The sequence below is a fragment of the Castor canadensis genome, chromosome 13 (assembly GCF_047511655.1).
Source record: "Castor canadensis chromosome 13, mCasCan1.hap1v2, whole genome shotgun sequence".
Taxonomy (NCBI): Eukaryota; Metazoa; Chordata; class Mammalia; order Rodentia; family Castoridae; genus Castor; species Castor canadensis.
The window spans coordinates 55929968-55946613 of NC_133398.1; the positions used below are offsets into that span (position 1 = coordinate 55929968).

A 16646-nucleotide genomic window follows, 5' to 3' on the forward strand; every position below is an offset into this window, starting at 1 on the left:
AATGTGCAAAGTTACTAGTTTCTCCTACTAACCTGTATATTGGATTTAGATTTCATAATGAAATAAAAAATTGAATGAAAATGCTGAAAACAAAAATTGTTTTAAAATTATAAATTGAAAACTGTAAATAATTTATTAACTCTCCAAATTTCAAATTGACCTTTTTTAGTTTTATAACAACATATGCCCATGGTCACAGATAACAGACACATCAAAGTCCTGAATTAACAATACTGTGAAAACATAATATGTATCTGGCAGAATCTTGTTTTCATTAATCTAAGAATCTCACTGAGCTGTGAGACTCACTGGAAATTATGTGGACTAAGCCTCCTTACCCAATACTAGGAAATTGAGACTGAGCAATGACAACAAAAAACTAATTCAGTCAAAAAACTACAATTGCATACATATATTATACTGCTTTACAATTTTCAAAAAAAAAAAACTATTGCTGGATATTCAAACATGCTGATATTTGGGCCTTGTGTCAATTTTTCTTATCATTATGCTTGAGCAATGTCATCAGCCCAAAGGCAAAGTCACAGGCAGATTCCTTGCCCTATGACTTACAGTCAACATTTCGTTGTTTATAGACTCCATCCACATTTCATAATATTTTATGCTTAAAAACAGTTTGTCTAAAAAAATTTTAATTAGTATACATATTTTTGCAAGTGAAAGAATTCAAAATTCCAAATTCAGACAACATTGAATTTATTAAAATCAGATGTTCATTTAATTCTTAATAGATTTTTTTAATTCATGTTGTTGGATAAAGAACTATCTTAAAAGTAGACCATGAAATTTGTTGTGGGGAACAAATAAAAATTCCCAAGAGAACTGTTCAATTAGAACTTAACCACGTATGACAACTTGATTACCTGGTAAAGGAAACCATCCTCATCACATTTACATAACTGTTCACTTGAAAACTACATTTTTTCCTATTTAACAAATTAGAACATACAGCTGTAAATTTTAAAAAAAATCCCACAATCAATATATTTTGTTGCATTTTTAAATACTGATACACATGTTGATTTCCTTATGAAAATAATACTTGCAATATTAATATTAGTATGTTATAATACATGCAGGATGAAATTTGGGGGGCAGTGGAGAAGAAGGGGATAAGGAATAAATGACAGAAGTTACTGTGTAAAACTTTTAAATAAATGATCTTACATTTTGCATTGATAAAAACATGGTTTCAAACATGTAACAATGTAAGAGCCTGAAATATGCATAATTCCAGGTTATATAAAAGCTTATCTTTTTTGTGAGGCTTCTCAATAAAATATACATTTAGTATGTTCAGTTAAGAGTTTTGTTTTTTGAGGATATATCAGAGAATTTCAAAGAAAGACAGCTGTACTTTTGTTTTCTAACACTATATTATCCAAGGCTAAAACCCGGAGCATGAAAGTAAGAATTGATCTTTTGTCTGTTTTAAGTGATCTCCCCAAGGTCCAAATGCTCACTTGGCTGCCATGCGGAGGGCACTCTCTGCATCATGGATGTTCTCCTCCAGTCGACGCTTGTCCTGCTCCAGCTGGGTAAGATGTCTATTGAGCTGACGCAGAGATTGATCTTTTCTTCTCAGCTCCATCTTTGCCTCAGAGAGACTCTGCAAGCAGACAGAAAACAGAGTTACTTGTCAGTCTTGATAATTAACTTCAATTTATGCCATAGGCTATTAAACAAAGAAGAATACAGACTGACTGAGAAGTAGACTTGGGTCATTACACATCAAGGTTTAACAAATTTTCTATAAAATTTTTAAATGCTTGCTAATTAGAAATGATAGAACTATTAAGATTTCAAAAAGCTAGCTATAACTCTTATTTTTTAAAGTATTGCAAAACACATTGCATTCTTATTTAAAATATCTGCTTACTGAAATCTCAAGTTTTGTTTTCTTTTAATGATAAAAAGTAAAGATTTTAGGGGACAATGCACATGAAATTTAGACTATTTAATTCTAAACAGAAATATACAATTATCATATACCCAAAGTGAATTCTTTCCTTATATAGCTATCTGTAATGGGTTGCTATATATATCTCAGTAGACAAATAGGACTCCAAACAAAATTCACTTGTAGTCCAATAAACAACTTTCACACAAAGGATAACATAAATATGATCAACATGCTTCAGTTAACAGAGAAAGTTAGTAATATTCATATTTAAAATTATTTGTGGGTCTCTAAATATTTTCCTACCCAGAGAAGTATAAAATCTGCTAATTGATAGTTGCTTTGACCTGAAACATTCACTTCACACAAAAAAGTTTAAAATTCAAATGTGCGTGCAAGTTTATCTTGAAAGTTTAGGGCTAAAGGTCTTAAAATTAAAAACAATTTAAAGGAGTGTTTTCTAGCACTTGTTTAAAATTCTAGGATGAAAATTAGTATAAGAATCAGAAGATCACTTAACACTAAAAATCTGCTCTTTCCTTTGCCTATGGAGTTTCTAAAATAAGCTTATCAAACAAGTTTTTCAATTAAATTTGTTGGACAGTGAGCCAAACAACTGACTGCATATATACAATATTTATTCTCTTTGTTCAGAGTTTAGTACACACAACTGTGCTTCATAAATCCAGTGAAAAAAAAGAAATATGCTATCATTTCATATTTAAAACTCTTCTTACAGTATTCTTTTTAATGCATCACAATGATAGTATAAAAACCTAAGCCAACTACATGAAGTTAAAACAATTCATTCTAAATGCTGGTGAACTAAAAACAAGCATCAGTCAAACTGGGTATTTTAAAATGTTAAGTGCTTTTAAATTTCAGTAGTTCATTTGCAGTCAAGCTGCTGTTAGACAAATAGGAATCAAGAAATTGCAATAGGCAAACCATGATTACTTATTACATACTGAATTTTATTATCTTCAGCATTAACAGATCTTCAAGAACAATCCTAAGTTGCTCTATGTGTACTAAGTTACAGTTAGGAAGAGTAAGAAGTTTCAGTGTGCCACTGCACAGTAGGGTGATTATGGACAACTGTGACAGACTGTATATTTTTAAAAGCTAGAAAAAAGAATTTTAAATGACTCATCATAAGGAAACGATAAATATTTCAGGAGACATATATGTGACCTCATTTGAACATTACACAATATAACCATGTGATGTGATGAAACATCACACGGTACCACATTAACAGGTATAGTTTTCATGTTTTTATTTAACAGTTTAAAAATAAATTTACCTAAATTAAAAAAGAACATTCTATCATGGAAATAGTCACTGACTCAAACCAATTTTAAAAAGACAACCAAGGATAGATTTTTTTAAAAAGCACTCTAAACCAGGAGTAAAGGGTAATGAATTTGAGGCCAGCTTCTACTACATTATGAGAGCCTGTCTCAAAACAAATAAACAAACAAAACTATTGTTAGCCTATTAACTTTTTGCCAATGTTAATCTAGTTAAAGGCATTGAGGAATTAGGAAATACCTTTATCTTAAAAAGTAAAATCCATTTGAATCCTTTTAAAGTCAGTTTTATGATACCTTTCAGGTAATAGACAAATGCTATTTTTAGATATGAAGATAAAACTAATGATCTACCACCAGTTATGTATAAAGCTTAAATTCTTCTTCCAACAAAAATAGTAAACTTGTGCCAATCCATTCAAATTCTCCTTCTCAGTAATTCTTACAACCAGAGGTGCATATCTGTGAGGGGACAATCCAAAGATAAGTACATTGCTTCCAGCCCATCCATATTGAAGCTTACTGGTCCAATCTGAGAGAACCTATGATCTTGCATCATTATAAAACCATACTTGACCTTTCAATAATTCCATAATATACTTGAAAAGAAGATAAAACTTATAGTATTAGATCTTCTGTCATAAATCTAAATCTTATTGTTCTATTCCTTCATTTTCATCTCTCAGGAGCAATGACAGAGAGCCCATCAGACTCTTCTAAAGTTTATATCATTTTGGGGACATAGAAAAGGAACAAAAAGTGGTAAACATAGTGATATAAATCACACTTCCTTGAATGTGAAAATGAAAAGATAAAACTGTTTTCAAAAACATAACACAACTATATAACTTATAGGCATTCTCACTTTAAGAGCCTGAGGGCAGAGCATGCCCTGTCTGTGAGGGTGGTATCAGTGGGAGGGGGAGGAGCTGGGGAAAGGGAATGGGAGGGAGAAGATAATGCAAGTACTGTGTACGCATGTATGGAAATGCTAAAATGATACCTATTGAAACTCATTCCAGGAATGAGGGGAGGGATAAAAAGGAATGGTGGAGGTGGTACATTCAAGTATGATGTATTTGATATATTGTAAGAACATTTGTAAATGGTGCAATATACCCCAACCCAGCACAACAATAAAAAATGAAAAAAATTTAAGTTGTTAAAAAATCAATAAAGATAAAATGTGTTGCAAAAAAAAAAAAAAGAGTTGACAGACATCACCAAGTAATTTATATACATCAATGACTCCAAAGGTTCATGGGGATGTGTGCAAAACACCAAGATATAAAAGTGGTTCAAAATATATCTTCCTCCTAACATTCACCTTTTTTTGAGAACAAAAAAAAAATGGAATTTTTTTAAAAAGCTAACACTGAGCTTCTATTAAAGAAAAATAATTCATATATATCATGTTTTCCTATGTAACTGTATAGAAATAAAATTTTAAGTTCTGCTTTTCTTTTCTCCTGTTCAGATTCACCTAATTTAAACCCATGATAAACTTTATGGACTCTAATATTTCCAACTGAATGACTGAAACCAAGAGGGTGTGCCTCTAGGCAGCAAGGCAACAATGATAAGCAGCAGGTCAGCCACTAATTTCTCAACCAGGGTAGATTGTGAAAGTGTGATGTTCTGATATCCAAGAAACTGTTCAGGAGAGAATAGGATAAATCAAGTTTAATAACTCTGCTCCTAATTGTTCCCCCAATGCTCAACTCTAATTACTGGGAGAACTCTCCTGACTGTCACCTGATATTAAGTTGTTGGAGGCTGAGCCTGGAACAGTGAGATAATCAATAAACATTTAGTGGGGAGAAGAATGAAGATCCTGTTAAGCAGTGGGAACCTGCAGCACCCAAAGCCCTTCTGCTCATGAGAAAACCTATGGGACAGCCATAGTGATTGCAAAGCAATAATCCAAAGCACCGTTTTTAGGCCTTAAGGCCTTTAGGCAACAGTACATTTGAGGAAAAAAGGTTAACACGGTCACCCTAATTACAGCCCACTTTCACATACTTCATATATAAGCGAAGACAAGCCAATTAGGTAGAAAGGAAGATAAGGGAAGTTTTATTTGTATACTAATTAAACCCCTGATGAAATTAAAGGAAAAACATACAGCTCTGTAATTGTGTCTGAGAAAGGTCACTTCAGGTTCAGTTATCAGAACAGCACAGCCTTGAGATATTTCACTTAATCCACAATACAGCCCTCATTTTGTACTCAGGTCTTAATATTTACAAAAAAAATCAAAGCTTGATACTGAATTTATCTTTAAACAGTGTTTGAACAATTTTAGCTGTTAGAAAGTTAATGCTCAATATGATAAAGTCTTTAAAAAGGCAAAAAAATTTCTACCTAAATAAGAATCAATGTGTCAATATTATTTGTAAGAACTCAGTTTTTATTTTAAACCAAAAATGCTTTAAATTTTTAAAATGATATCCCAAACTGACTATTATTTCAAAAGCTATTATATATCTTTATTGTATTTCTTTTAAGATAATATTATTGCTTACTTCACGTACATCTCTCATAGTCCAAAAGAAAAAAAGTCAATACTTTCACTATAGTATTCTTACAAAAAAAAATTTACATTTGACTGTTTTCCTAAAATGGTCATGAAATGCTATTTGCTACTAATGAGAGCTGGCAAATAAAATTATGGATACAAAGAAAACAGTTAAGTATAGGAAAAGCTTAGGGATAAAATACGCAGTCGATGTGAGTATTAAATGCCCTACATATTTTGTAAAAATCTTTTTTTCTTATATATAGTTCTGAAATTTCCATAATGTATTTCACTACTCAGTAAGAGCACAAATTATGTTTAAGTCATAAATAATTTTATATTTCTAAGTCTTCAAATGTTTATTAAGGATAATCTCTTTAATTGTGAATATAAATTGAAATTATATTTATTTTGCACCTATGAAAGCATTTTTGCAGTAGAAATTTTTTCTGTAACAGCTTTATTGGGATATAATTCACATACCACACTATTCACTCTTTATATGATTCAGAAGGTTTTTGTATATTTATAGAGCTGTGCAACATCACCTGTGGAGATCGTTGTTGAAGTAAAGTTCTTTCAAAAACAAAACTTTTCAAAATAATATGACTTTCTAAATACAGTACGTCTCATTATTTTAACAAACCCTAAAACTACAGAAGATATCTAAGATCTACAATTTTGTTTGATGACAGTTATCAAAATAAAAAGTTCACAAATGAATTTTCCTGATTTACTGATTTGGTTAATAAATGTTATATAGTACAAAAGTTAAAGTTATCTGAAAGAATGCAGACATCTCTCTAATTAATATTTTTGGATGTCAGGAGAATCACCCAACATAGTTCTTTCTCATAAGGGTACATTCTTGCAGTGCTTTAGACCATTAGGTTGCTTGGAAGACCAAGCCCCAGAGAATATCACTTTTATAGATTTTCTTTTGTCTAATGGGAAATATCTATGGATCCACATTCCTACAGACTAAAAGCTAATGGCTTATTCAATTTGGTATAAAAAGTTAGTCATACAAAATGAAAGGCAAAGTAACAACACAAATGTAAATAAAGAACTTAGCTATGATTTCCTAGGTTGGAGGAAATACAACATTTTTTAGCATGTAATAGTTATATGGGGGATACAATGATATTTACATATGTGCTCACAATATATCTTAATTAGACTCACCCCTCCATCATTCTCCTCCATCTCCCCTCTCCCCCTCAGAACAATTTTAACAGGTTTCATTATTATATTCATATAAGAATACAAAATACATCTACCATATTCGCCCTTATTCACCCTTTCCTTATGCCCTTCCCAGTTCCACTGGTAACCATCCCCAGAAAGAACCTGTTTTACTTTCCTGTCCTTTCATTTTTTAAAGTGTATTTTGATAGTCCAAGGAAGCTTCACCTTGTCATTTTATACATATATCTATCATGCTTTAATCAAATTACCTCCCTCTATTGCCTTGCTTCCCTATTATTCAACAGAGCAACAGTGCATTCCATTATATTATCTTCATACATAGATAGAAAGTTTCAATATTTTTTACTCTCTAACATTCTCTTTCCCACTCCCGCCTCCTGACAGACCCACCAATACAATCTTATCTCTTTTTATAAAGAGATGAGAGAGAAAGAGAGAGAGAGAGAGAGAGATTGAGAATGAGAATGAATGCGATTAAAAGACTTTTAAAAGATAAATTTGCTGGGGCTGGGACTCAATGGTAGAGCACTTGCCTAGTATAAACAAGGAGCTAGGTTTGATCCTCAACACTGCAAAATTAATAATAACAGTAATAAATTTACTACTGTCTATAACTTCTGAATAAGCATTCTTACACTGCAATAAATTGGGTAAAACATTTCAGTCCACTAACATTAATTCTGGAAAAGAATATAATGCTACCTTTATCCTATTAGAATTTGATAACTAAAAATTTACATTAATCAACAATTAACTGAGTGGCTGCTACATGGCTTAAACTTCAGGTTGCCACTTAGAGCTGGGTAAACAAGCTAGGGATGAAACTAAAAATAGCATAGTTTATAATAAAGCTTAAATATATGTGAGATAAGCAATTACATAAATTACAATAAATGTACAATGGTACAATGTATGGGTGGGTATGTGGTACAATTAATATTTAAATACATTTCAACTTGGTATCTTATAGTAAACAGTTATGCAACTTTTAACTTTTTTTCCTTATAGACACTATCTTGTATTGTTTTCTATAATAATCTTACTCAAAAGATAGGGAACATATTTCTGAATTAAAGCTAAAGACCAGATGACTTTCCCATTTTCAAGGTTGAATAAATGGCAGTGCTAGTTAGAACTCATAGGCAACAGATAAAAAAAATTATCCTATAACCATACTATATAAATTTAAAAGGCATAATCAGTACAGTAATTATACTGCTAGTGTTATTACAGTCTTTTTTAAATAAATCCCCACCTATATGTGGCAACTTAGTTTTCATGTTGTTTTTGAATGATGATTTTATCACACCTAAAAAAATAAAAGGACATGAACAAAGACCAATGTAAAAAAAAAAAAAACTTCTATAGATAGGCCATATAATAGATGATTAACAAAAAATACAGGAACTAAGCAATGAAAATTCATCCTTAAAATTTCAGAGTATGCTATAAGGTTTTGTTGTCTTATGATTATTAGTATCATATTCTCACATATTCCTTTGAAATCGTCCTTCCAAATTCTGTCAATGTAATGAAGAAACTAATCTTTCCAGTGAACTAAATGAAAATGATTAATAATAAAACATAATGGAATGAAAAGGTACCTCATGAAAGTATTGAAAACATACTGAATGCTGTTTGTTCTAGGCCTTGCATATGAACCACAAAACTCTGGTAGACTAAAAGTACTAGATAATAATGATGCAAAGTTGGGACAGAAATAGTTAAAACACATTTTAAATGTTCGCACTCAAAAAAGGAGAGCAAAAATCATAAGAGCCCTCTCATCTAGAAAATATCCTTAGAAAAGTACAAGATAGCCAAGAGACAGCTAAATTAATTGTACAACATGGCATGTGAGCAATAATGTGGCAGTAATGTTTTCTCAGAGTATAAAGCAAACCACATTTGCCTATATTATAGACCTTATAAGACAGAAACTACCTGCAGGTGACAACCATCATAATGATGATATCAGAAAATCAGCTCTCATATGACCTCTGCTTTCTTTTAGCAAATACCTAAGAAATGCAAGAGACAGAACACACAAGGTTCTTCTATTGGTCTTTATCAGTTATAGATGACTCAACAGGCCCCAAAAATGTCACACAATTAAACTGCTAGATAAGTAGAGGTACAAAAAGTTCAATTCTCTGGCAATATTTAAAATGAGCCAGCTATAAGTTAAGCTATAGAAAAAATATTTCAATTCTATGTGCTGTTTTAAAATTGCTTTAGAATTACCTAAAACTGCTATCTAAGAGGAATTTGAAAAAACATAAATAATTTATGCCTTCAGAGTTGGGTTTTTAACATTTAAGGAAAAAAATCAGAATCTTTTTAATTTGAAGAATTTTTTGGTGATATAATTAAATAACAAGGCAAGTAAGCCTATTAATAATTAAAATATATTCATTAATACTTTCATTATATTAAAGAATTTAAATGACTTATATAACTTGAATGTACTATATATTAGATAATCTTAATAAAAGAAAATCAAACATCAGCTGAGTAAAAGTTAATTATTTAAGAGAATTTGAGGGTAAAATTTAGAATCAAAAAGGTAAATTTTAGACTTCAATATAAAGTTTGAGGCTTTTCTTTAAAATTTTGCATTGGATACATTTTTGAGCATGAAGTATTTTACCACTAATTTCTGTTCTAATTTTAGAAGTATATTCCTAGGGAAAAAAGTTCTGAACAAGCATTTACAAGCTATCACTATGTTGAACACTCTGCCTTTATGTGAAGGAATTAGGTCTATTGTTGTCCAATACTTAGAACAATGACTGTTATTGTTATACATGATCACCAAAATCCTGCCATTATAGCTGATATTGCTATTTTCCCCTCAATCGCTGAGAGGAAAAATGACTTAATGCGAACTGAGTACCAGCATCATCATCATCCAAGTCCTTCACAATTATATTAGCTCATTTGATTCTTCCTAATCCATTGAATTAGATAGCATTTCATTCCTACTTTTAATAAGAAAACTAAGAAGCAGAGAAGTGACTGCCTCAAAGTCATGTAATTAATAACGAGGTTTATGTCAAAATGTGAGCCTGTCTCCTAAACTAAACCCCTCTTCTTTTCCCTGCACCACAGTAATATAAGTAACTGTCTCTCTAGACTTTCTGTAAAATCCACAATTTGGAAAATCCCCACAGAAATGTAAAACCTACATTTCACTTATTTATCAAATTCTACAAAGTCAGTAAAGTATTCCAATCTGTTTAAATGGTTATTTTCTATTTCTTAAAGATAGGTTTGCCATGAAGAAGGAAGAGATAAGAAAGAGTAAGAAAGGGTGAATACAATCAAAGTACATTATATGCATGTACACCGGTATCACAATGAAATCCCTTTGTACAAGTAATATATGTTAATTTTTAAAAAGATACTTTGCCTATGTAGGATTTTTGCTTTATAGGATGATCCAAAAACCTAACCTCAACATCGAATGTGACTCTATTATATTTATTTATTCATTCAACACATTTGTATATCATTTTGCCAAAGCCATAAAGAACAGTAATAGCTAACACTGAGTTCCTGTTTTATGCCAAACATAAGTGCAGTCAGTACTCATAATAACTTCATGAGATGAGTACTATTACTATTATTTTCATTTTACAAATGAGGAAACTGGAGCAGAGGGTTTAACTTGTCCAAAATTACACAGGGCTTAAAACCAGGCTGCCTACAGCAACTAAGAGATAGCATAGATAAATGGGACCTCATAAAGCTAAAAAGCTTCTGTTCATCAAAACAAATGGTCTCTAAACTGAAGAGAACACCCACAGAGTGGGAGAAAATATTTGCCAACTATACATCAGACAAAGGACTGATAACCAGAATATATAGGGAACTTAAAAAACTAAATTCTCCCAAAACTAATGAACCAATAAAGAAATGGGCACATGAACTAAACAGAACTTTCTCAAAAGAAGAAATTCAAATGGCCAGAAAACACATGAAAAAATGCTCACCATCTCTAGCAATAAAGGAAATGCAAATTAAAACCACACTAAGATTCCACCTCACCCCTGTTAGAATAGCCATCATCAGCAACACCACCAACAACAGGTGTTGGCGAGGATGCGGGGAAAAAGGAACCCTCTTACACTGTTGGTGGGAATGTAGACTAGTACAACCACTCTGGAAAAAAATTTGGAGGCTACTTAAAAAGCTAGACATCGATCTACCATTTGATCCAGCAATACCACTCTTGGGGATATACCCAAAAGACTGTGACACAGATGACTCCAGAGGCACCTGCACACCCATGTTTATTGCGGCACTATTCACAATAGCCAAGTTATGGAAACAGCCAAGATGCCCCAGCACTGACGAATGGATTAAGAAAATGTGGTATCTATACACAATGGAATTTTATGCAGCCATGAAGAAGAACGAAATGTTATCATTCGCCGGTAAATGGATGGAATTGGAGAACATCATTCTGAGTGAGGTTAGCCTGGCCCAAAAGACCAAAAATCGTATGTTCTCCCTCATATGTGGACATTAGATCAAGGGCAAACACAACAAGGGGATTGGACTACGAGCACATGATAAAAGCAAGAGCACACAAGGAAGGGGTGAGGATAGGTAAGACACCTAAAAAACTAGCTAGCATTTGTTGCCCTTAACGCAGAGAAACTAAAGCAGATACCTTAAAGCAACTGAGGCCAATAGGAAAAGGGGAACAGGTACTAGAGAAAAGGTTAGATCAAAAAGAATTAACCTAGAAGGTAACACCCACGCACAGGAAATCAATGTGAGTCAACTCCCTGTATAGCTATCCTTATCTCAACCAGCAAAAACCCTTGTTCCTTCCTATTATTGCTTATACCTCTCTACAACAAAATTAGAAATAAGGGCAAATAGTTTCTGCTGGGTATTGAGGGGAGGAGAGGGAGGGGGCAGAGTGGGTGGTAAGGGAGGGGGTGGGGGCAGGGGGGAGAAATGAACCAAGCCTTGTATGCACATATGAATAATAAAAGAAAAAGGAAAAAAAAAACCAGGCTGCCTAACATGTAAACAAATACATAGTTATGTACAAATAATAAACTCCTCTTAGAAATGGTTTCTTAGCTGGAAAAATGAGAAGAGGTTTAAAAAGCAGCTGGCATTACAGCTAAGTGTTCCATATTGTAAAGAGCATCCTCAGCAGAATAAAATAGCTTGGTCAGTGAGATGAAACAGGTTGATACAGCTGGAAGATAAGGTGCCAATTCAGAGTGACAGAAGAAGGGATCAGATCATACACAGAGGCCAGATATGACCAGGAAACTAGACTTTTCACCTTGAAAATGATTTATATATTAGCACTTCATGGAGTTACACAAGCACATGGAGGAGGGGGACTTTCAGGGAGAACCTTGAATTAGTGGACTAACCCCCATCCTTCTTTTAATCAGAGTTTGCTTTAATATTTTCTATAGGCTTTTGAATAAGACTTTTGTCCTATGGCTAAATATACCAACTATTGTCACAAGAAGCAATGGGAACCTGCAAAGGATTCTAGGATGTAAAGCAGCATTCTCCAATCTGCAGATCATGGATCATATGTATGACTTTAGCTGCCAAATTAGAGTAAATACAAGACATCATATTGGAACTACTACAACTGCTCATCTAAATCTTTAGTGGAACTCTAACAAATATTTAATATGATTTCAACTTTGAGTAAAAAGATTCAATGATATAGTAAATTTCAAATGATTTTTAAACATTTGGCTTGTTGCAGTTTTCTTTGATATGCTGAAGAATATTATATCAAAATTTATTTTTATATTACTTAAGCAGAGTATACATTTGGCATTCACTTTCTACAAATGCAGCACCATGAACAGATACATTCTATTTCTACTAATTACTATATAAATCCTATAAGTTATTTGAATTATACGGTAGCCATTAGCCCAGGGTCAAAGCACAAATAAATATGAAAAGAATACATTATTTTAGAAAAATCAAAATGTGGATTAACGATTGAACTCAGTGATTATTTTCTAAGGAGAACTACTTTGTTTGGTCTACACTGTTTCCCATTATGTGATAAATGATGAAAATTATTTTTAACAAATCTGAGTGAAATATATAGTTTTCAATATCTCTTTACTTTTACTAATTATAGAAATGAAACTGGATGGGGGTGTAATGTCTCAGTAGTAGGCTGTGTGCTTAGGATGCATAAAGCCCTGTTTCAATTCCCAGCAGATAGGAAGGAAGGAAAGAAGGGAGGGAGGGAGGGAGGGAGAGAGGAGGGGGAAGAAAAGGAGACTGAGGCTTATACCTAAAATAATCACCATTTTAGTAACAGCAAATTCAAACAATGTACAAAGGAAAAGCAGAATGGACTGAAACCTCATTGCACTTTCTTGAGAAACCATGGTTAGGAAAACTACAGAATTTGTTCAGGTAGGAATAGTTGAAAGTATATATATTTATGTATATAGTATATAGAGATATTTTCCATAAATATATATTTAATAATTAAATATATAAACATATATATAGTTTCTAGAGAAAGAAACTATTAAAAAGTTACAGGATTGCTTTAGATAGAATTACTGTGTGTGTACACATGTATATATACATACATCCTAGGTCATAAAGAGCTTACCATAAAATTAGGATGTTTTACCTTTCTAATCCCTCTGTAACCAACCCATTCTCTAGAAGAAAAACACACTTGTTCTTATCTTTCTAAGTGAGCGAGACCACCATCTAGTGGTAACTCCTGGAAATGTCGGAAATATGGCTTCTGGAACCTAGAAAATGTTCAATGGAATGTGGCTAAACTTGATATTCTAGAGAATTCACATTTACTTAAAAATAAAAGTACACTACATAATCTTTTTTTAATACTTAGAAAAACTTTATATCAATAGAGAAACATGTCAACTAGATACATGCCTTCCTGAGATAATTGTTTTCAACCCTACTAACAAACCAAGGAAGCGAGCTGTAGATGTAGATGTTAAAAGTATACCAGACATAAAGTTATGGCACATTTGATCAATATGGCTAACTAGAAAACATACTCATTTTTCTGACTACAAAGAAAAATATTAGTTATTTCAATAGACATATATTATTAACCAAATTACATGTTCACATCCCTGTGGGGAAGTATAATCTCTTGTCTCAAGCCTAACAAATATAAACTGGTGGTGTCTCTTCCACAAAGATTATATATTCCTTGCTCAGTCAATCATGAGGGCCCAACTTACTTGCTTTGTTCAATGAAACGTGGCTAGAATTAAAATGTCCAACACAAACCATCAATATGTCCATACAGAGACTTTTATCACAAAACCAACAATGTCCCAGATAAAGACTGCCCTATCAGCCTAGAGTGACAAATATATATGATGTATAAGAAATCACTTGTTACTGTAAGGCCACTAGAAATTTAGGAGTCAATTGTTACTACAACATAATATCTTGACTCATATTTCCACACTTCAAATTTTACTCTGTAATTTATATACCTTTGAAAATCAGCTGATACTTTAGAAAATCAGTTTCTAGCTTGATTTAATAATGAATCATTAGGAGAATAAATGAGTTTTAATTAAATATTAAAAATCAAAGTAAGTCATTTGAGACTTAAGGCAGTATAAAGATAGGATAGAAGTACAGTACTATCTTACAGAAAAGTACTGAATTTTCACATTACAGTTAAAATAAATTTATCTGTTGAGCTATAAATCACAAAGAACATATTTTTCTAAATCTTTCCCCAATTTGTATTTAACACATGCACATTTTAATATCTAAAAAGAAAAAGACAAATATAAGAAATTCTTTATTCTTTGCCTTCTTAAAAAAAATATATGTATTAAAACTGGCCATGATGTATTTCTAAATTGGAAAAGAGCTATAATACTATACTATGATGCTGAAAATCATGATGCCATATTTTTAAATACATATATGAAATACACATTACTAATATGTAGGTAGATAAATATATACACATAAAAATATGATATACCTCAAAATAGCTATAAAAACATTTCCTTCTTTTAATTAGTATTTTTCACTATTGTCAATATAAACTTTATGTAACCAAAAAGGCAATATATACAATTTTTAACACAAAATTTTAAATTCATATATAGGATTTCAATGAAATAATTAAAATTGATTTTTTAAAATGTGCTCCACTAAACAAAGGAGAGAATTACTCGTTATATAATTTTTATCAAATTGTGGATGAATTAATATGCACATACATTTATAATACACATCTAAATTTAATCATTACCATTTATCCAATGATTTGGGGGAAAAAGGTTCAATGACCTGCTCCCCTTCCAGTGGATAAACAGTGAAGGCCTAAGTATTTCTTAAGCTAATAGCTACATGATAATACCCACCTATCTGATTCAGATGATTTTGGCAAACCCATCCCCAATTGAAGTTGCCTGTTTTTAAGACCTTTAGTCATGACACAGCATAGAAAGGTTAAATCCACATCTTCTTCACCCAAAAAAATGGGTTTTTAATTCCAAAGGGACTCAGTATTCTGTGTCATAGAACACAGATCAGAAAAATAAATGAATTCTGTTTCCATCACAGAAGCACTCTTAATGATTTTGGTTTGCGTTGATACTCTGACTTTACTCCTGAAATAAAATAAAGCCACTATAAAAGTGTTTCCTCTTTCATCTATCACAGTGATTTTCCTCGCTGGTACTCTTTTTTTGTTTGTTTTTTGGTGATACTGGGGTTTGGACACAGAGCCTCAGGCTTGCCAGCCAGGCATTTTACCACTCAAGTCATACCCCCAGCCCCTTTTGGCTTAAGTTATTTTTCAGGGAGAGTCTGAAGTTTTTGCCCAGCTTCAGAACAAGATCCTCTTACCTAGTAACTCCCCCAGAGCTAGGACCACAAGTATACACTACCATGTGCAGCTTATTTGTTAAGATAGGGTCTTGCTAACTTGTTGCCTGGGCTGGCCTCAAACCTCGATCCTCTCAACCTATACTTCCTGATTAGCTGGGATTATAGATGTGAGCTACCATATTAGGCCTCTTCTAGTACTCTTAATAATTCTTATAGGGTGCACATACCTCCCAAACTACATTTTGTCAATTGGACAGGATTTTGCTGTGAAAGCATACTGGCAAACATTTTTCCCTTTACAGTTTTAGGCAGTCTAGTTTTATCAAGGTTAATATTACAGACCAAGCATAGTGGCAAATGCCTATAATTCCAGCACTTGGGAGGTAGGAGGATCACGAGCTCCAAACTAGCCTGGGCTATATAGCGTGACTCTGTCTCAAAAACACCAAAAAGAAAAAAGTTAATAATATTTTATGCAATTTTCTGGAACCAAAATACACAAAAATGTCTGCCAGTATTTTATAAAATTAAAGTCCTATTCATTGAATACCTTTTGAAAGTACTAAAATAAATGTTAGGTTATTAAGTTTAATAAATACTGACGTTTTCTGAAACAGCATGATAAGTAGTGATATAACAGCATGATAAGTAGTGATATAACAGTGCAACATTACTAAACTTCTCAATAAAACATAAGCATATTTAATATTTCCTACAAATAGAACAGTATGATTATTTCGAACACATAGTACTATGTGAGGGTATATCTCTAAAATGAATTAAACATTGCCATTTAATAATGCTAGAATTATGAACATGT

General features: G+C 32.3%; 1 protein-coding gene across 14 annotated transcripts in view; it reads right to left on the bottom strand.

The window, feature by feature from the left end:
- Positions 1-16646, bottom strand: part of Ccdc171 (coiled-coil domain containing 171) — a 416292-nt gene that overhangs the window by 146902 nt on the left and 252744 nt on the right. For all 14 annotated transcript variants that reach the window (XM_074051809.1, XM_074051799.1, XM_074051790.1 and 11 more), the window contains one exon: positions 1485-1630. In XM_074051809.1, coding sequence (XP_073907910.1) covers positions 1485-1630 — 146 coding nt within the window. The remainder of the gene's footprint in view (positions 1-1484; positions 1631-16646) is intronic.